At 48.1% G+C, this 20,493-nt stretch overlaps 2 protein-coding genes across 2 annotated transcripts; one reads left to right on the top strand and one right to left on the bottom strand.

Annotated features, from left to right (window-relative positions):
* Positions 1-100: 100 nt before the first annotated feature.
* On the top strand, positions 101-6,718 carry GMPR2 (guanosine monophosphate reductase 2). Its single transcript, XM_014780462.2, has 10 exons — positions 101-308; positions 696-816; positions 1,347-1,466; positions 3,607-3,690; positions 3,837-4,004; positions 4,854-4,935; positions 5,027-5,133; positions 5,321-5,363; positions 6,047-6,206; positions 6,411-6,718. The coding sequence occupies exons 2-10, from the start codon at positions 730-732 to the stop codon at positions 6,598-6,600; spliced, it is 1,041 nt and encodes a 346-aa protein (XP_014635948.1). The 5' UTR covers positions 101-308; positions 696-729; the 3' UTR covers positions 6,601-6,718.
* A 1,218-nt stretch (positions 6,719-7,936) lies between these two features.
* Positions 7,937-10,694, bottom strand: TINF2 (TERF1 interacting nuclear factor 2). Its single transcript, XM_004421181.3, is given in 10 exon segments — positions 7,937-8,148; positions 8,151-8,220; positions 8,356-8,447; positions 8,555-8,622; positions 8,712-9,174; positions 9,340-9,436; positions 9,521-9,628; positions 9,708-9,809; positions 9,927-10,031; positions 10,180-10,694. Coding segments are annotated over 10 exon segments (1,359 nt in total). The 5' UTR covers positions 10,372-10,694; the 3' UTR covers positions 7,937-8,086.
* Between the last annotated feature and the right edge of the window lie 9,799 nt (positions 10,695-20,493).

Here is a 20,493-nt window from a genome sequence, read left to right as displayed (position 1 = left end):
ACTTCTCCCATCATGCCGGGGGGGGGGGGCAGCTCCGCGCGTTTCACCCTGGGAGTTGTAGTCTCCCGCCCCTCCAAGTGGCGACCGCAACGTTGAGAATCCAACGACAACCTCAGTATGTGAACTCTGTTACCCAGGAGGCCTCGCACCGGTCCGCTGAAGCTGGAGTTCCCGTGTTAATGGTTCCCGCCGGCAATCCGCGGAACCTGTTGGCGTGGCCCACAAGGTTCAGCGGGGCTGCTAGAGGCTAGTTGCTAAGCAAGGGGAGCTTCTTCGGTCAACTGCCACTTGGGTCACGGCGATAGGAAGTGAGTACCCCTGTTCCGGAAGCTGGTTATGGGACCCCCCAACCCCCATTCCTTTTCGCCCCCAAATCAGCCTCTTACTCCAAATTGCTCTTTGCACGGGCGGGAGACTGAAGAGTAGTGGGGGTAAAGAATGCACCTTTTTAGAGTCACTCGCGACTCCATCCCAATTCTTCTCCCCAACAAATAGTACCTAGGAGGGAGACACGAGAGTAACTGCAACCACGGGACGGGTCAAAGGTGACAGTCTTCAGGGACCGTGCCTCGACCAATGCCCCGACCTTCCACAATTTAAGCGAGGAGACAGATGAGCCCTGCCGCTAACCGTAACAGGGCATTAAGGCCTGCTACTGGTTCAGCTCTCTTCTCCTGACTTTTCCTACTTTCCAGTCCCCAGATTCGTCACTACCCCGAGGCCCCCGCTATGCCTCACATCGATAACGACGTCAAACTGGCCTTCCAGGATGTCCTGTTGAGGCCCAAACGCAGTACCCTTAAGTCTCGAAGTGAGGTGAGCCGGCTTCCCTAGTTCCGCTTTCTTGACCCCAAGTTCCTGGTGGGCCAGGACTGAGAAAGATTCCTAGCTCTTGTCCTCGTGCAATACTTGTTTTTTGGATGAAAGTATTAGAAAACAAAATTCAACGGAGTAAATTTGAAGATCTAATTGACTTCATTAAACGATTTATGAACTGGGCAGCATCCTATGTAGCAACTAGAAGGGAGCTCCAAGGGGTTGTACAAAATGGAAAATTTTCATAGGAAGCGGGGTGGGGAAACGGAGTTATTAACAAAATAAAAAGAACAGTTATTTTGGGCTGGGACATCTTCTTTTGGGGGTGGAAAGGGTACTGGCATGGGTTTTATCACGCAGATTACCCTAGTTCCTAGTTCAACTTGGGAAATTTCAGATTGACTGTTTAAAGGTCACATTCTTGGGAGGGGCTGAAACTGTAATTAAGTCTTTGCAGTTGTGGGGGCCATTATGGGCCTCTTTTTTTTTTTTAACAAATGAAATGCCCAGTTTCCTCTTTATATCTGCAGGTGGATCTCACAAGATCCTTTTCATTTCGGAACTCAAAGCAGATGTACACCGGGATCCCCATTATTGCCTCCAATATGGACACTGTGGGCACCTTTGAGATGGCCAAGGTTCTCTGTAAGGTAGGACTTCCCTCATGCCCCTTCCTCAATGGTGTCCAGTTATATGGGCAACGGTGTCCAGTTAGATGAGGTATCTGCATCCCCATCCCCATCCCAGTCAACTCTCTGGCAATTAGCAGTCAGGATGCTCCGATTTACTATTTTCTCCAGTACTAAGGTCCCTTTATCTGATAAGTTCAAAGGGCCACCTGAGTTAGTGATATTCAAGGCTAAGTTCTGTCCCCATTTTTCTGATATAGGAACAGAACTTTCCCTTTTCTCCTGTCCAGCAGTTTATACATCCTGCCAACTTTTCCCACCACCCAGGTCACCTCTTCCAAATCACAAGCATCCCTCCAGTTACACCATTGTTAGGACACTAAGCATTCACAGTTTTAGTCCAGAAACTAAATACAGTTTGAGCATTCAAAAATTCCTAACTAGAAGATCCTAGAGAGAAGATGCTTGTTGATTTTCTTTTATGCCTGCTATCATTTTTTTTTTAACCTTCTTTTTTATTTTGAGTCCTAGGTTCCTGGGAGTTTCTGGGATATGCTCAAAATGGAATGTCTTTTTCGTATATACAGGTTATTCTTCACTTTCAAAATGGAAGATGCTGCTTTTGTCAGTAATATTACCTGCCTCTATACTTGTAGCTGACAATGTAGTTAACTCTGGGCACTCTGAGAACATATGCACTCTTCTGGTGAATCCATGTAGCCCTGGTTGATGGATTCTGCTGCTGCTTGTGACTATGTTAGCCTTAAGGACTCCATCTCCCTTTCTCTGTTTTTTGATTGCTGTAAGTCTTTGCGGAATGTCTGCTGTCATTTCTCTGAGTTAATAGTTGTGCAGTTTTAGTACTGTTTTGCTGTTGCCATTCACTGACTGCTTAGGAATCCTGCTGTTGCCCGTTGCCTGCCTGCCCACCTGAGTTGAATGGTCAATCTGACTTCAGCATTAACAGACGTGCCGTAATACAGGAACCTTGTTGGGACTGTCTTGATGCTTTATGTTGAGACTGGCTTTTCAGTACTGCTGATGAGTGCTAAAGAAATCAGATTTTAGAGATAGAGCTAAGTCTCCCAGTAATAATAAAAAGGTTGGATATAAGCATCTTTTTCTAGATCTCTACCTTGGTATGTAATTGGATGTGCTCATCATCCACACTATACCAGTATGTCTCCTGGGTCTGCTGACCTCCTGGAGTGGTTTTTCTTTCTGTCAGCATAGTGATGGCAGAGTGTTGCTGAGAAAGTAGAATTCAATACTGGTTTTAGCTAGGTCATGTTGATGATGATCTCTGAGTGAGTATAGCAATCACGCTTCCTTACTGCTGGTTGATACGTGACTTCCTTGGATTTCTTGTCAGTTGCAAGATTTGTGCCGTCTCTCGTGTGTTTGCATGTCTGCACTTTTAAAGTACAAACATCAGCATTCACAGTGGCTTTTGAATGCCTTTCTCAAAGTATCGGGATATTATTTGCAATTTGTTGAGCTAGGGAATACAAATCTGATGAGTCATTATATCCTTGAACTTGGTTGCCTGAAATAGACTGAATGACATAGACTTTTCAAGTTGGTGCATATCTCAAGAAAATTGGTCCTTTACTCCAGTGGAGATGGAGTAAGGATGGGGTTGCACCTTATTGGCTCTGTTAACCTTAAGGCCTTACCTTTTGTGAGCATTTAGACTCACTGGATTACTGCTGGTAAATGGACCAGAAAATACCAAAAATAGGTTAGCTCAGTACTAGATTACTATAGGAGGAGGGGCGGAGTCAGTGCAGGCAGACACTGGCTCCATCCAGCCTCTTCATGGTTCTTATCTACTGCTTTTCCCACTGCACCAACAGCTTGTCCTTGTCACCTTGTAAGTCAGAAGCACTGTATGTGCTGGCAAGTGAAATCCAATCTAGATGACAGTACTTTGGTGGGATCGTCTGATAAGTACTAGCTTATGGTAAAAAGCCCTACTGGGATTTGTAGGGACAAAATCCCTACAAACTAAAAATCCCAGCTCAACCACTGACTTCTTCAAGTTGCTCTTTCCAGGCTTCCGTCCTTTTCTCCCTCAGATAGAATAGTATAAAGGTCTATTTCTAGAAAAAAGAACCCTAATAAAGTTCTCTTCTTTTTGATGCCTCTTTCTTCTCTCCAGTTCTCCCTCTTCACTGCTGTCCATAAACACTACAGCCTCAAGCAGTGGAAAGAGTTTGCTAGCCAGAATCCTGACTGTCTTGAGGTAACACTGGCCCTCCCCAATCCCTTCCTTGTCCGTTTTCCAGGAATCTTTCTTTGGCTTCCTGGGGACAAACCCTCACCTCCCCTCCCCTGCTGGCTGCTCACCAACTCAATTCTGACATGCCAATGGCCCTGTTTCTCCCACAGCATCTGGCTGCCAGCGCAGGCTCTTCTGACTTTGAGCAGCTGGAACAGATCCTGGAAGCTATTCCCCAGGTGAAATATATATGCCTGGACGTGGCAAATGGCTACTCTGAACACTTTGTTGAATTTGTAAAGAATGTGCGGAAGCGCTTCCCTGAACACACCATCATGGTATGTTTCTTTCCCCCTGTAGTTGGTACTTTGCTCTCCTTCCACTCTTCCCTGCCACGCCATTTTGTTACATCAGTTCATTTCTCTGCTGCATTATGATTTTACTAGTCCACTTAATCGTGTTACCGGTGATTATCCATGGTTCCACGCTTAAAATGTTTATTTATCGGTCAATGCAGTTATCTCACCGTTGATAGAGAGTCTTTGTAAATCCAGTGCCCCTGACATCACTCACCAAACCGTGATGGAACATCTGTGTTGTTCATACCTGTGGTCCATATATACCTGCCCACTGAAATGGACATGGTACTACAATCGTATTAAAGGGGTCACCTGAAATGATGTTTTATTTTTGTACAAGCTTAAAGGAGTGATGACAAGGCCTCATTTTCTTCACAGCATTGAGGGAGTCTCTTTGTTCTGTCCATCAAAAGCAAATACAGCTGTGCAGATGGGTAATTAGCCTACATTACCATGTCTTCCTCCCTTCCCTGAAGCCACAGAGGTTTTATGACATAACAGCTTAAGGACAGGCTGTGTTTGGGTCTCTTGGCAGGAAGAGGGAGATAAATCGGCTGTAAATCAGATTTGAGCTTGGTCCAGTCAGACCCCAGGTTTACCCTGGTGCAACAGTGACACTGGCCACTCAGCCCCTTACCTTAGCTTGGGAAGCAGGATCCTTTGAAGTAACTAGTCTAAAAGCCCTTAGAGGGTGCAGTAGAGGGAGCCCAGGCACCCTTTTTTGTAATGATGTTGGAAGGTCATGGTCCAGGCATACTATCTATGAGAGCATGCAACCTCCTCTCTATTTGTGACCCTAAGAATGCTCTGTTTTGACTGTTCTCTCAGGCAGGGAATGTGGTAACAGGCGAGATGGTGGAAGAGCTGATCCTCACTGGGGCCGACATCATCAAAGTGGGAATCGGACCAGGTAAGCTGGTTCACTGGGGGCCCCTGGCTACCCCTTTGGTGGCAAACACCTGTGGAGCACTTCCCTCTCATCCTTGTCACGTTCTTCTCAGGCTCTGTGTGTACCACTCGGAAGAAAACTGGAGTGGGGTACCCACAGCTCAGTGCGGTGATGGAGTGTGCAGATGCTGCTCACGGCCTCAAAGGCCACATCATTTCAGTAAGGCCAAGGGCAGGGTCGGATGAGAGGCTGCCAAACCTCTGGGTTTTCTGCCAGGTCTGGAGGCTCTGGTAGAGGTGGATCAGGACTCGGGGCTCCTGTCAGCTTTGAGGTGGACCATTGGGACATTGCTGAGAGGGCTTGGGAAATCCATGCTCTCTCTTTCATAGTGTTCCTTCCTTTGCAGGATGGAGGCTGTACCTGTCCTGGGGATGTGGCCAAGGCTTTCGGTAAGGACGTTGGGAGGGCACGGAAGGAGGATCCTGTAGAAGAGGATGAGTCACCTCTGATGGTCTAGGATCAGGCTAGGAAAGGTGGAGAGAGCTGTTCAGATTCTTTCATAATATGAACTAGTGACCCTGAAACCTGTGGTGTCACCTGGGGCAAGCCAGCAGGGGAAATCCTGCAACTTTGATATGGACTCTCAAAGTGTGGGCCAGGACCATAGGCACTGTCCCCTGGACTGTTGGACAACATAGATTCCTGACCTACAGTCAGGCTCTGGGGTGTGGGGCTGCACACCTGCATTTTCACAGCCTCCCAGGTGGTTCTTGCTCACACTAAAGTTGGAGACCTTTGCTCTTGGGACACTTAAAGTGAGTCTTGTTTAGCTGGGCACAGTAAAAAGAAATGACCAGAAAATGGCAAAAACAGCAAAAAGGAGAGAGCAAAAGGCCAGGCAGGGAATCTCCAGAGGATCTTTTTAAATTCTTAGGGACGTCAGGCCCACTGAGTAGAGGCCAGGGCAGAGCAGGCCTATGTGGGTTATGGGCCAGCTAGGGAAACAAAACCAAGATGCTGGAATCACTGTCAAGACTCAAAATTTGGCATGAGTTTCTTCTGAGGGTGGGTGGGTAGGCATGTGGGCACCTGGGTCGGATTCATCTCTTTCCCCCCTCATTGATGCTGGCAGGGGCAGGGGCTGACTTCGTGATGCTGGGTGGCATGCTGGCTGGGCACAGCGAGTCAGGTGGTGAGCTCATCGAGAGAGATGGCAAGAAGTACAAGCTCTTCTACGGAATGAGTTCTGAAACGGCCATGAAGAAGTACGCTGGGACTGTGGCTGAGTACAGGTACGAGTCGGGGGCCGGGAACTGAGGGGTCTTGGCAAGTGTGACTAAGTAGGGTGGTGGCAGAACTGATGGCTGCTGGGAGATGCATGGTACTGTTCTTGGGAGAGAGGTGGTGAACCGGGCCTAGATGCTAGAGACTGGGGAAGAGTCACTGGGCTTAAGGAATCCAAAAAGAAAAGGTAAAAAAGTTTTTCCTCTTCTAAGGGCGTCAGAGGGAAAGACGGTGCAGGTGCCCTTTAGAGGGGATGTGAAATATACGGTGCAAGATATCCTTGGAGGCATCCGCTCCACATGTACCTACGTGGGAGCAGCTAAGCTGAAGGAGCTGAGCCGGAGAACTACCTTCATCCGTGTCACCCAGCAGGGGAATCCAGTCTTCAGTGACGAGGGCTAGACCTTGCAGTTCTGCCCTCCCAAGGCACCAGCACCTTACCACAGGGCTCCTGTGGCCTCTGTACCCATCCCACCTACTATGGCTATTTATTATTACTTGGTCATTTCCTATTGTCTCACTCCTGAGGGCTCCTGCAGTAATTCTGTACTTCTCTGTCTGCACACACAGAATGCCCAGGGCATTTACTAGAAAGGAAGCAAGGAAGGCAGGCTGAGAAAATAAGGGAAGATAATCAAATGGGAATCTGGGGACCTAGCATTCTTAAGATTATTGAAAGGAAAAGATGCTGATTGCTACATAAGTGTTTTATATGGCCTTGGTCTGGAAGCCGGAAGGCTTTTAGAATCATGTTTTGTTAATTAGCTTCATTAAATAGGATCTCTGAATGTCTAAAAAACTTAGAAGTAGTATTTACATATTTTAAATACCTCAATAGGGGCCGGCCTGGTGGCGCAAGTGGTTAAATGCGCGCGCTCCGCTGCGGCGGCCCGGGGTTCGCTAGTTCGGATCCCGGGCGCACACCGACGCACTGCTTGGCAAGCCATGCTGTGGCAGCGTCCCATATCAAGTGGAGGAAGATGGGCACGGATGTTAGCCCAGAGCCAGTCTTCCTCAGCAAAAAAAGAGGAGGATTGGCAGATGTTAGCTCAGGGCTAATCTTGCTCACAAAAAACAAAAAAAAAAAGATAAATACCTCAATAAAGAGAGATCCCAATGACTGTAAAGAGATTCTGGGGCTTTCTGCACAAGGCTGGCATCTGGGTGCTGCTCCAGGGCAAGTGGAGGTAGAGTTGGCACTGACCCAGTGGAGGATCTCCATTCTAGTGCCACCACCCCCAGGTAACTGGCAGCATGAGAATTTACAAAGTATATTCTGGCATCAGGACACAGATATGTTCTGAATAGCAAAAGGAAATTGTTCTTCCAGGCTCTCAGCCCTGGTAACCCTTCTGGGCACATCTGAAGAACACTTTCCAAGGGAAGTAAAAAGGCCAAGGGATTCTTCCAGCTCTGGAGAGGCTGGTACTGTTTTTAAGGAATGACCTACACTGACCTTAAGTCTTAATTCGGGCCAGCCCCGTGGCATAGTGGTTAAGTGCACGTGCTCCGCTGCTGGCGGCCCGGGTTTAGATCCCGGGTGTGCACCGATGCACCGCTTGTTAGGCCATGCTGTGGCGTGTCCCACATAAAATGGAGGAAGATGGGCATGGATGTTAGCCCAGGGCCAGTCTTCCTCAGCAAAAAGAGGAGGATTGGCATGCATATTAGCTCAGGGCTGACCTTCCTCACAAAAAAAAAAAAGAAGTCTTAATTCCCCTCACTCACACCAAGACAGTGTTTTAACAAATCCAAAGTTTAATGATCAAGCATTAAAAAGTAATTTTAGCAATGTAGTCAAGCTTGGACTTCCACTTTATTCCCACTAAACTGCGTGTACAGCTGAGGAGGAAGGAGAGAACAGAGTGCAGAAGGCATTCCAGTCCTATCAGAGGAGTCTAGAGCTGTCTGCATGGTCATGGGAAGGGACAGACACGGCACTGGGGCCTAAGGGGGGAGGTATTCACAGAAGGTGGGGATCAGGGTGTCCAACTTTGTCTTCTGATAGTTATCCAGAGACTCCTGCAGAAAAGGGAGTGGGGAGATCCTATCATCATCTGAAACTATCCCCTGAGCCCTCTATATTCTGGAGCATGTAGGTTTCTCTGTCTTATTCTGCCCATCACCTTCTCCAGCTTTCTCTTCCTTCCTACTCACCCTTCCTTCCCTCTGGCCATTTTCTTCCTCATCAGAGTCCAAAACCAAGTCCCCTATGGTAATGACAGAGCTGCACAGAGATGGAGGACCCACTGCAGGAAGGAAACCAGAGACAAAGCACTCTTCTAGGGGAACAGAGGCCCTCAGGAGCCCCCAAGAGAGAAGGCTGTCTGACCCAATCCTGACTCAAAATACCTACCTGGCTTCCTGGCCCTAGGAGGTGATAATGACAATCTCAGGGGGTCCATGGGGCAATCCAAGCAATTCCTGAGGTGGGAGCAAGCAAAGAAGACAGAGTGAAGGGAAAGCAGGCAAGGAGTGTGCTGCTAGTAGGGAGAAGCAACTGATCTACTCACTCCTTTTGCTCCGAGGCAGACAAGTCAACTGAGTTCTCCTTCAGAGCCCTTCCCCCCAGGGTCTGGGATGCATTCTTAGGCTTTCCCGTAGAGGCTGCTCTTGTGCCCACAGCACCTGCTGGATCTGCCATGTGTGTCCCATATTTTTTCTGGTCCTCAGGCTTAGATATGACCTGGGTTGGTGAACCCAGATTCCTAAAGGGGAACAGCATGACTGTGGGGCGTTCCTTATGGCCTCCCCTAGTGGATGCCCATTGGGACTGGATTCGTCGTCGGCCTAGAGGGGCCAGATTGAAGTGGTGGCCAGCCAAAGGTTCTGGGTGCTTCCTTGACGCTGGTCCCTGAGGAAGGTATGGGCCAGGCCTGGTTTCTGGCAGAGGATCATGGAGTGCTAGTCTTGGTTGCTGAGGAGGACTCTGCTCCATGGGCTCTGTCACGTTCACTGAATCAGCATCAGAGCACTCTGAAAAAGAAAACGGAACTCCTTATAAAGAGAACAGATGTTAACACATCAACTTAGTCTGGTTTCTGCCTCAGGCCCAGGTAACCCTTCCAATGGGCTGTCTCAAAAAGTCTTGGGCTAAACACTCGACCCCAAATTCCTAGTTCACCCAGATGGTCCTGGTACCTGAAAGTGGCCATCCCATGTCCACACCATATTGGCTCAAAGCAAAAGAAGAAGTGATAGAAACTCCAGGCTGCATCCAACTCAGCACATCCTGAAGCTGTGGGCAGGGAAAGAGGCATGAAGACCGCAGTCCTTAATACCACCCCGCACTCTGCCCTGATGTGTTCTGCCCCAACAAAACCTGTTGTGCCTCCAGGGGGGGAAGTGCTTTTTCCATCTGACACAAGTACTCAAAAAATAGCTTTTCCATGGCAGCCAGAAACGGTTCCCCATACTCTTGCTCAAGCTCCTGCAGGGGGGAAGGAAGCTGGTCAGAAGAGGACCAGAGAAAACGGCCACATCATAGCTTCCAAACCAGCCAGTCTCACCTGCAGCTTCGAAGCCAGGTCCACAGGAGCCTCTGCCAGCTGCTTCACCTGCTGGCGAAAGGTTTCCTCTGCCTCTGAGATCTTCTTCAGATCTTGCTTTGTCTGTTGAGGGTAAGGCAGGCCGACAAATTAGGGGCACCAGGATCCAGTGGTTGGGAGGGGCAGCAACTTTGCACCGACTGTTATTTGGGGTTAGGGCTTGTTCCAGGGATTACTCACAGTTTTGGGGTCCCGCAGTACAGGTCCAGGCTCTGGGAAGTGGTGATACAGGGCATTCAGAACCTGGGCCCAAGGCCGGCCCTGCAGGATCAGCTCCACCACCACCTGTGAAGGCTCCTGAGCTCAGAATACCCACTTCAGGGCAAGCTGCCTTTTTCCACCGGTCCCACCCTCCACCCCAAAGCTGTCGGCCCTTGGCAGGTCCTCCCGTCGCGCCCTTTTCCCCTCTTCCAGGTCCTACTGGCTCCAATACCTTAGCCTTTAGGCCCATACACAGGCGTTCATGGTGCCGATAGCGAACCAAGCCAGGGGCAGCAGCGCGCAGGGCTCGCAGAAACTCCAACACTTGCGGAAACTGCTCCACGCAGCGTCGGCGAACCACCTGCCAGGTGGCCGCGGCTGCCAAGCGCAGAGCTGCGGGACCGGCCCCCGGGGGCGTGGCCATGGCCGGCGGGCTCAGCCCCAGGGGCAGTCCCTTTGGGTTCTCTCCTCCGCGGCGACGCTGCGGGACTCCTCCTAAGGCCGGGGCTGCCGGCGGCCCTCAGCGGCCCCGCTATTTCGATCTGCTTCGGATCTTTCGCGATCTGACTCAGCGCCCTTCCCTAGGCCACCAGAATGCTGGAGGTCTTCCCCAACTCGGGTTGGAGCCTGAGTGGGGAAGCTGGCCGGCTCCAATGGCACCGGGCCGCCCTCCTCTAAACGCCGCCGCCGCTGTCTCGAAGCCGAGGGCTACCTCGCTTCCGGCTCCGCGACCAGCTTCCCAACTTCCCTGCCCCGGAAAAGGGCGGTAATGGAGAGCCAATGAGCCGCGAGACCAGGGAACGTGAGGTCGCGTCATAAGGCCCCGCCCAGGCAGATCCGGCGTCGCCCCGCCCCCTCCGTCGTCTGTCACCGCGGTCTGCTGCTAGGCCGTGGGGACGCCCATGCGGGCACTCCCGGCCCCTGCCGTTCTCCTCGGAGCCTGCAGAGCAGTCACATCACCCTCTGAAGCCTGACTGCCCAGTCTGCAAGGCGAGGATCGTGCCGCTTCCCCTCTCCGTGGTCTTCACCCGCTGAAGTACGGGTTCTGAAATCCCGGCCCCACACCAGCGCCGGCGAAGCCTTCACCGGCGGCGCGCCGCTTCCAGTAAGAATTTTCAGCTGTTCCTCTTACTGAACAGGAGAGGGCGCCCGCCTCTAAAAAATACAAAGTTTGAAAGATCAGATTGTTACCCTGGTTTTTCTTTGGATGGTGAGACTGTAGGTAATTTTTGTAGTTTTCTGTGTTTGAGATGTTCTTTTTTTTTTGCATCGTGTAGTTTTTAAATAAAAAATAGTTTTCTTTTTCGAATTTCTGTTGTATGCTTACTCCAGTCAGCCCCATAATGTAATTGACGGTTTTGCTCGTTTATCTCCTTGCCACCCTTCCCGGTGTCTCTCTTTATTTCCATCGCCAAGTGCGTACGGAACCGGGCACACAGTGTATATTCTTTGTTGGTTGAATGAATTACCCGCCCGGACTACCTTACAGGGATCTAGTGAAACTACCCTCTCCTTGGGCCATCTCCTTTCCTAGAGATGATGGCTTCCTTATCTCTCCTTGTCTCCATCCAAGGTCAGTCTTCTGAGATGATCCGCACATTCAGCTGCCCGCGGGACATCTAGCTGGGGGTCCCAAAGTACCCAAATTAGACATGTATGAAATTCTAGTTCTTTTTCTTTTTTATTTTACCTTTATTTTCTTTAAAGATCTTCCTTTATGTAGATCTGAGTTTCTGACCTATATCCTTTTCCTTTTTTCTAAAGAATTTCTTTTGACATGTCTTGCAAGTCAGGTCTCCTGGTGACAAATTCCAATTTTTGAGAAAGTCTTTATTTGTCTTTCACTTTTGAATGATAATTCTGCTGGATACAGAAGTCTAGGTCAGTGGGCTTTTTTCCTTCAACACGTTAAATATTTCACTCGGCTCTCTTCTTGCTTGCATGCTTTCTGAAGAGAAGGCCGATGTAATTTTTATCCTTGCTCCTCTGTAGGTAAGGTTCCCCTCGCCCCAGGCTTCTTTCAAGATTTTCTCTTGTTTTTTGGTTTTCTGCAGATTGAATATGATATGTCTAGGCATAGATTTTTTTTTGTTTGTTTTTTGGTATTTATCCTGCTTGGTGTTTTCTTTTTTTTTGTAAAGGGGTTTTCTTTTTTTTATAATTTTATTTATTTATTTTTTCCCCCAAAACTCAGTAGATAGTTGTATGTCATAGCTGCACATCCTTCTAGTTGCTGTATGTGGGACGCAGCCTCAGCACGGCCAGATAAGCCGTGCGTCGGTGTGCACCCGGGATCCGAACCCGGGCCACCAGCAGCGGAGCTTGTGCACTTAACCACTAAGCCACGGGTCCGGCCCTCCTTGGTGTTTTCTGAGCTTCCTGGATCTGTGTTTGGTGTCTATCATTAACTTTGGGAAAATGCTTAGTCATTATTGCTTCAAATATTTCTTCCGTTCCTTTCTTTCTTCTCCTTCTAGTATTCTCATTATGCATATGATTTTGTAATTGTCCCCCAGTTCTTGGATATTCTCTTCTTTTTCATTTTATTTTCTCTTTGCCTTTTTTTTTTTTTTTTTTGATGAGGAAGATCAGCCCTGAGCTAACATCCATGCTAATCCTCCTCTTTTTGCTGAGGAAGACTGGCCCTGAGCTAACATCTGTGCCCATCTTCCTCTACTTTATATGGGATGCCGCCACAGCATGGCTTGCCAAGCGGTGCATCGGTGCGCGCCGGGGATCCGAACTGGCGAACCCTGGGCCGCCGCAGTGGAGCACGTGCACTTAACGGCTTGCGCCACCGGGCTGGCCCCCATAGTTGTTTTAAATTCCCGGTCTAATAATTCCAGTATCTCTGCCATGTCTGAGTCTGGTTCTGATGCTCACCCTGTCTGTTCAAACTGTTGGGTTTTTTATCTTTTAGTATGCTTTTAAATTTTTGTTTTGGAAGTCAGGTGTACTGGATAAAATGAACTGAGGTAACTAAGGCTTCAGTGTGAAGTTTTATGTTTATCTAACTAGGGGTTAGGCTGTCTTTATTGTTTGCTGTAGCTGTAGGTGTCAGAGGCTAAAAGTTCCTCTGGTGTCCTCATTATTGTCTCCCCTGTTGTCTTTGGAGTTCCCTAGAGACTTCTTAAATAAGGTCTGTGATGTGCAGTCTTTCCGTTGTATTCCCCTGTTATTATATGGGAGCTCTGCTGATGTGGTAGTAAGGTGTGGGGGGGAAGCATCCTATAATCCGATGATCAGGTCTCAGTCTTTTCGTGAGCCTGTGCCTCTGGACTGTGAGCCTCACACAGGCTTCTCAGTCCTGTCTCCCTCTCCCCCCACCAGGAGGTACGACAAGAAGGCTAGAGCAGGCTGGAGTTGGGTATTTCCCTTTCCCCAGGGCAGTTAGGCTCTGGTAGAATAGTTCCCCTGAGGACAGGCCTTGAGAAGAACAGAATGCTCTGGGTGTATTTCAACATGGCTACTATTCCTCTTTCCCTGCCAGACCCACAAGGGTTTTTTTCTCTGATCTTCACTGTGAGAACCTAGGAGAGCTCCTGGAGGTAAAACTCAGAAAAGTGAGGGGAGCCCCTAAGACTGGGCCCCTGGTGTTTTAAAGCCTCAGCTTTGTCTGCACTGAGCCTCCAGCACTTGGTGGATTCCAGTTTACGTTTTCCACCCCTGGCACTTGTTCCCACAGAGCTTTCTGCTCCTGGGCTTCTGTTTCCATGAGTTGTGATTCTCTGTGTCTGCTTGTCTGTCTCCCCAGTTTTGGGGGCAGTGGTTTGCCCCATGACCTCAAGTCTCCAATAGATGTAAGAAGAGTTACTGTTTTCAGTTTTGTTCATCTTTTTTCCTGTTGCGAGGACAGGAGTGACGACTTCCAAGCTCCTCACATGCCAGACTGAAAACTGGAAGTTATTGTCCCTTTTAAATTCTGCCCTTCCTCGTGGGCTCCGTATTTCTGTGCATGGCACCTTTCTTCACCCATGAGTCAGAAACCCAGACCACCGCCCTTAACTCTGTCCTCCTTCCTCCTCAAACGAAATCCATCACCAAGTCTAATCAGTTCTATGTCCTATAGAGCCTTCAACCCACCTCCTGTCTTTCACTCTCACTGCCTCTATCCTATTTCAGGTTCCCCTGTCTCTCACAGTGAGAAGACTCTAGTCTCCCCACCTCCAGCCCAACTCCTCTCTAATTTCTTTTCCACATTGCTTTCATCATGAATCTTGTGAAATGCAAAACAGATCCCTAACTGAAAGCTCCATCTTACTTTCAAAAGAAAGTTCAAACTCCGAAATATGGCAAAAGGATTTTTAATGATCTGGCCAAGCCTGCCTCTTCATCCACATTCCTTGCCACTTTGCACTCACCATGCACCTATATGCCAGTCCTCGTCAAACTGTTTGCATTTTCCAAATATACTGTGTTGTCACATTTCTGTGCCTTGCACCTACTGGCTGATTCCTCTGCCCTTCTTGCCTCTTGGACTTGACTTTTTCTTTTGTGGCTTATCTGATAACCACCTCCATGAAGCCCTTCGTAATTCTCTTCCCGGGGCCCTCAGCATCCTTTTATCACCACCACTGTCATGCAGAACCTGTCTTGTAAGATTGTTGTAAGGATTAAATGAATTAGTAAATAGAAAGCACTTGGAACAGTGCCTGGCTCCTAGTAAGTACTAGGTATGCGTTGACTGTATTTTGAATGTTTACATGTCTGTCACCCCCACTGAGCGGGAGCCGCTTGAGGGAAGGGCTTGTCTCTTTCTTGTACACGTATGTCACTGGTGCCTCCTGCAACACCTGGTCCATGTGTTTACAGCTCATATGAACAGCTCCTTTAATAATCCTCTTTCCTGCCCCAGGAGCCCCTTGTCCTGCAAGCCTTCTTAAACTCAAAGGTTCAAGAGGACGAGTGGTTGGAACTCAGAACATTGGGCACGTGGTCTCATGGCTACTGCTGGCCCGAGAAGAGTGTAGGCAGGAGAGCTTGAGAAAAGGACAGCCAAGAAGAAAAATGGAAGGTCATGTTCTCCTTAGTGTGCACAGGAGTCAAACCCTTAGTGAGCTTGTTAAAGTACAGACTTCTTGGCCTCTGCTGCAGGGATTCTGATTCATGAGGTCTATGCTGGGGCCCAGAAATCTGAATTATTAGTAAGCATCTCAGATGATTCTAATGTAAGTGGTCTAGAGACTATGTTTGAAGAACCCTTGGGTGAGAGAACAGTTTCATTCAAACCAAAGCCAACATCCTCCCGAAGTCACCCAAAGGAAAATTTCCAGGTGGAAGAGAGCTGTACAGAGCTGACTCTGTGTCTCTGAGCTGCACCTTCCTTGCAGTTTCCTCTCTCTGGTGAGGGACACCAGCCCCTGTATCAGTGGATGGCACCCTCAGTCAGTCCTGTTCCACAAGCCAGAAACCTGGGGGTTATCTTTACTGCTCCTCCCCACCCTCCATCCAGCCACATCCCATCCTTCCCCTAGTCCTGTGAATTTTACCTCCTAGATATTTCTCCAAGCTTTCCACTCCGTCTCCAGCACCACCACTCTGGCCCACACTACCATCTCTACCATAAACTACTACAATTGCCTTCCAGTCTGTGTCTCTGCATCCACTCCAGCCCAGCTTCAATCCATTCTTGACACCACAGGCACAGTAATCTGTTCAAAACACAATCTGGTCATGTCACTTCCAATTCCTTAAACGTTTCAAAGGCTTCCTACCACTCTAGGGCAGACCAAGATCCTTAACGTGGCCTGTGAGGCCCCCCGAGGCTTGGCCCTGCGTCAGCTTCACCTCCTTCGCTCTGTCCTGTGCTCTCTCTGCTTTAGCCACACCGTCCTTCTTTTAGTCTTGTTTACTCTTCCAGACTCCCCTCCACCACAGGATCTTTGCATAGGCTATTCCTTTTACCTGGAGTGATCTCCCTTCCGTCTCTGCCTAGCTATCGTACAGGGTCACCTATTTTGGTAAAGCTTTCCTAAACGTCGCCACCAGGCTAGGTCACATGCCTGGTGAAAAAACCTCAGGGCTATTTACTCTCCTTTGGCTTGTGCAGTTACGAAACTAATCTGTTTCTCTCTCAGGTTGTAAGCTCCAAAGGGCAGGAACTAGGCTTGTCCTGTGTTCCAGCACTTGGCCCATTGCTTAACACATGTCATTAAATATTTGTTAAATGGGTGAAGGAGTGGGTCCATTAACCAGCACCATGGCTGGACCCTACCTGTCAGAGTCTCCTGTAAAATTCTGGTCCAACTGTGGACAAAAATCCCTTTCGAGGGTGGACCTTTGGACAGCTGAAGGTAGCTATTATTTTAAAAATTAACTTTATTTATTTATTTATTTTGTGAGGAAGATCAGCCCTGAGCTAACATCCATGCTAATCCTCCTCTTTTTTTGCTGAGGAAGACCGGCTCTGAGCTAACATCTATTGCCAATCCTCCTCCTTTTTTTTTTGTTCCCCCAAAGCCCCAGCAGATAGTTCCGTGTCACGGTTGCACATCCTTCTAGATGCTGTATGTGGGACGCGGCCTCAGCATGGCCGGAGAAGCGGTGCATCGGTGCGCGCCCGGGATCCGAACCTGGGCCGCCAGCAGCGGAGCGCGCGCACTTAACCGCTAAGCCACGGGGCCGGCCCATAAAATTAACTTTATTTAAAATGAAGAGCCAGCCCTGATGACCTAGTGATTAAAGTTTGGTGTGCTTCACTTCAGCAGCCTGGGTTTGGTTCCCGGGTGCAGAACCACACCACTCATCTGTCAGTAGCTATGCTTTGGCAGCAGCTCACATAGAAGAACTAGAAGGACCTACAACTAGAATATACAACTATGTACTGGGGCCTTAAAAAAAAAGAAAAATAAATAAAATGAAGTGTAACCATTGGAGTCTGATCCATAAATCTGAGAAACATTTATAAGTCACATTAAATTTTGCTTTAAAATTTTTAATTACCTCCACTTGGCTTATTATCAGGAAGAGAAAAATCTTCCTTTTGATGTTTTTACCTCTCCCAGAATTTCCCAAGAACTCTGACCAAAAGGGCAGGCCTTCCAGCTTCCATGCTTGTTTGGGGAGAGCTCTGCTGTCCACAGGGCCTGCCACGTTTCTTCCACCCACTCAGTGTCCTCTTAGAAAACCAAGTGCAGGAGTTGGTGTTTGAACTCTCAGGATCCCACAGCCACACTTGCCCCCTGGGACAAGGAGCTACAGGAGCTTACAGCATTAGCCACAGTCTTTGCCAAACCAAACCCACCCACGTGGGGTTCAGGGAGCCTCATACTCAGTCTGATTCTCCAAGCCTAGGATGGTCCCCTTCTCTGCTGTTGGGCTTCAGTTGAAGCTACCATAGTCCACAGTAATATTCCCGGCTGGAACTCTTGGGGAAGAAGAAATGAAGGAGAATCCTGGTTCTTTACACTCAGGAAACCCTGTGCTACTGATGTGAAGAATCCACCTCCTCCCTAGTGGTCAACTTTGTATACTAGGTGTCCCTAGGTCACCAAGAGTTGGAGACAATGACTGCCTCATCACTGTCCAGGGCCACCACTAAGAGGACAACTCTAGTGGATTTCTTGAAACCAACACTAAGAATCACCTTCTCTTTGTTTAAAAAAATAAAAAATGCACTCTGTTATATAAAGGATGATGTAAAGGAAATAATCATATAAATAAATATAAATGGCATAAAATAGGTTTCCCTAGTACAGTTTTCTGAGGTCCAGACCCAGCAAGAGCTCTGCTGGTCATTACTCAGCTCCCCCGACTGCCCATTCATCTCTCTCTTTCCCAGAACAGCTCTAGTCGTCCATCAGACCTTCTTCCCACAAATGCTCCAAAACACAATCCTCCACTGCTCCGCCAAGCTTCCAGACACCACATCACCCTCCAGTTTAGTTCATCTTCCATTCAACAGATATTTATTGAGCACCTACTAAGTGTCATGAACTGTGAATCAGCCGTGAGTAAGAGAGAAGGTCCCTGCCCTCCCGGGGCTCACATTCTAGTGGGAGGGGAACCAGAGGCCTGAGGCCAGAATCGACTAAGCTGGGACAACAGGGATTCTGATGCCCACCTCCAGAGATTAAAGGAGATGATCCCCGTAAAGCACCCAGGTTGAGCTTAACTCAGTAGGAGCTCAACATATATTTGTTTCTTTCCCTCCACCTGTTTGGAGAATAGCATTGCCTTCCTTTTTTTTTTTTCTTTTTGAAGATTTCAAGCGTTTTCAAGTTCTAATAAATACGGAGGACCAGGGTAAAATGAACAAATGTGAAGCAAGTTACAAAATTGTTAGAAATCTTAAGCTCTCACCTTTTCTCCCAGGTGCTCAATAAAAACAGATACTGTTGTGTTACTGCTCAATCTTTCTGGAAACTAATTTAACAAAATGTATCAACTGTCTTAAACATGCTCAATCTCCTTTACCCAATAATTCTCTAGGGGATTATTTTCAGGAAATAATAAAACACAAGTGCAAAGTCGGACTACTCCACTCATCAGCCATGCTGTGGAGGCATCCCACCTACAAAATAGAGGAAGACTGGCACAGATGTGGGCTCAGGGCTAATCTTCCTCAGGCAAAAAAAGAGGAAGATTGCCAATGGATGTTAGCTCAGGGCGAATCTTCCTCACCAAAAAAAAAATAAGTGCAAAGATTTATGTGCTTGTACAAGGATATTTATCATAGCTCTGTGTGTAGTAGCAAAACATTGGGAATTAAATTTCCCAGCAATGAGGGACTAATCAAATAAATCATAACACATCTAGAAGACAGAATTTGTCCATTTGTTATTAATAACTTGGTGCAACCACTGGAGTTTGCTCCAAAAATTCAAGGATCAATTATAGGTCACATCTTGCATATTGTTGCTCTTAAATCTGTAAGTAGCAAACATTTCTTGTGCAGCTCTGTGCTAGGCCCTGTTCTTGGTCCCAGGACAGGGGTGTGAACAAGACAGACAAGGTCTCAGCTCTTATGGAGCTCACATTTTAGAGAAAAGAGACAGAATTTAATCAATAAACAAACATGCTGATGTTAAACAGTAAGGGCTAGGTAGGATGTGAAATAAAATAGGGTCATATGCTAAAGAGACTGGGAGGCGGGAAAACTAATCAAATTAATGGTCAGGGAAGAGCTCCCCTAGGACATGACATCTGAGCTGAGACCTGAACAACAGGAGGGGGCCGGCCATGCCACCTGGGGGAAGAATGTTCCTCCAGAAGAGGAGCAGGGGCCAAGTTTAAGGTAGAGGGGTGGTGGGTTTGAGAAGCAGAAGGACAGTGGGGCTGAGGTAGAAGGGCCAGGGGCATGTGGTGGCAACGAGGGTGGAGAGGTACCACGTAGATAGGGCAGGACTTTGGATGGTTCCAAGGGTGACGGGAAAGCATTGGAAGATTTAAAGCAGGAGGGTACCAGGATTTGGTTTAGAGTTTAGAAAGCTCACTGGCTGTGTAGAAATTGGATTATGCAGGAACAAGAGTGGAAACACACCAGGAGGCTGAGGCAGTTCTGTCGGGAGAGAGCACAGTGACAGCGTCAGTGGAGAGAGTGACAGATTCAGACGTATTTTGGAGGAAGAGCTGATAAGACTTGCTGATGGATTGAACGTTGGAGGAGAGGAAAGGGAGGAATCAGTGGCGACCTATGGGTTTTGGCTTGAATAGCTGGGTCATTATAGTAACAATGAGGTGGGAAAACTAGGGGAAGATTAGTTTGGGGGTGGCATTAAGAGCCCTGTGGGGCCACGTTCAGTTGGAGCCAGACTATGTGGTTCTAATCCTATTCCAGACGGCTAAATGACTTTGGACAAATTACCTAACCCCTTTTGTCTCAGTTTCTTCATCTGTGGAGGGGGCACAATACAGCCTACCTTATGAGGTTGTTGGGAAGATGACATGAATTATTATGTATAAATAGATTAGTGCCTACATTATTATTCACTCAGCAAGTATTTAGTGAGCATTTCTATGCACTAAATTCTTAGCGTATAGCAGAGAACAAACTAAACAAAAATCATAAGAGATATACTCCACGAGAGTTTATATTCTAGTTGTGGGGGGAGCCACAGTAGACAGACACATTGTTAAAACAGTTAGTATGTTGGAAGGGGATAAGTGCTGTGGAGAAAAATAAAGCTGGAAAAGTGGTAGTGAGGAGGGGGGTGGGTTGCTCTTTAAAATAGGATGGCCAGAAAAGGCCTCATTAAGATCGATATTTGAGGGAAAAACCTCAAAGGAGGGGAGGGTGCCAGCCATGTGGATATTGGGGCAGAGTGTGCCAGGCAGGGGAAACAGCAGGTCGAAAGGCCCTGAGGTAGAGGCTTCAAGAAACAAGAAAGGTGAAGCTGAGTGAGGGAGGGGAGGGGGCTGAGATCAGAGGAGTAGGGCCACCCCTGCAGGGCCCCTAGGGCCACATGGAGAAACGTGGCTGTTATTCTGCGAGAGGTGAGGAGCCACTGGGGGGATGTGAGTGGATTGGTGACATGATCTGACTGACATTTAAAAACGTCCCTCTGGCTGCCAAGTTGAGAATAGACAGGGCAGAGGGAGGGCTAAT

The sequence above is a fragment of the Ceratotherium simum genome, chromosome 3 (assembly GCF_057802395.1).
Source record: "Ceratotherium simum simum isolate JZ-2026a chromosome 3, ASM5780239v1, whole genome shotgun sequence".
Lineage (NCBI taxonomy): Eukaryota > Metazoa > Chordata > Mammalia > Perissodactyla > Rhinocerotidae > Ceratotherium > Ceratotherium simum.
The sequence above is the reverse complement of the archived record's forward strand: the minus strand, read 5'-3'. Positions and strand labels throughout refer to the sequence as shown.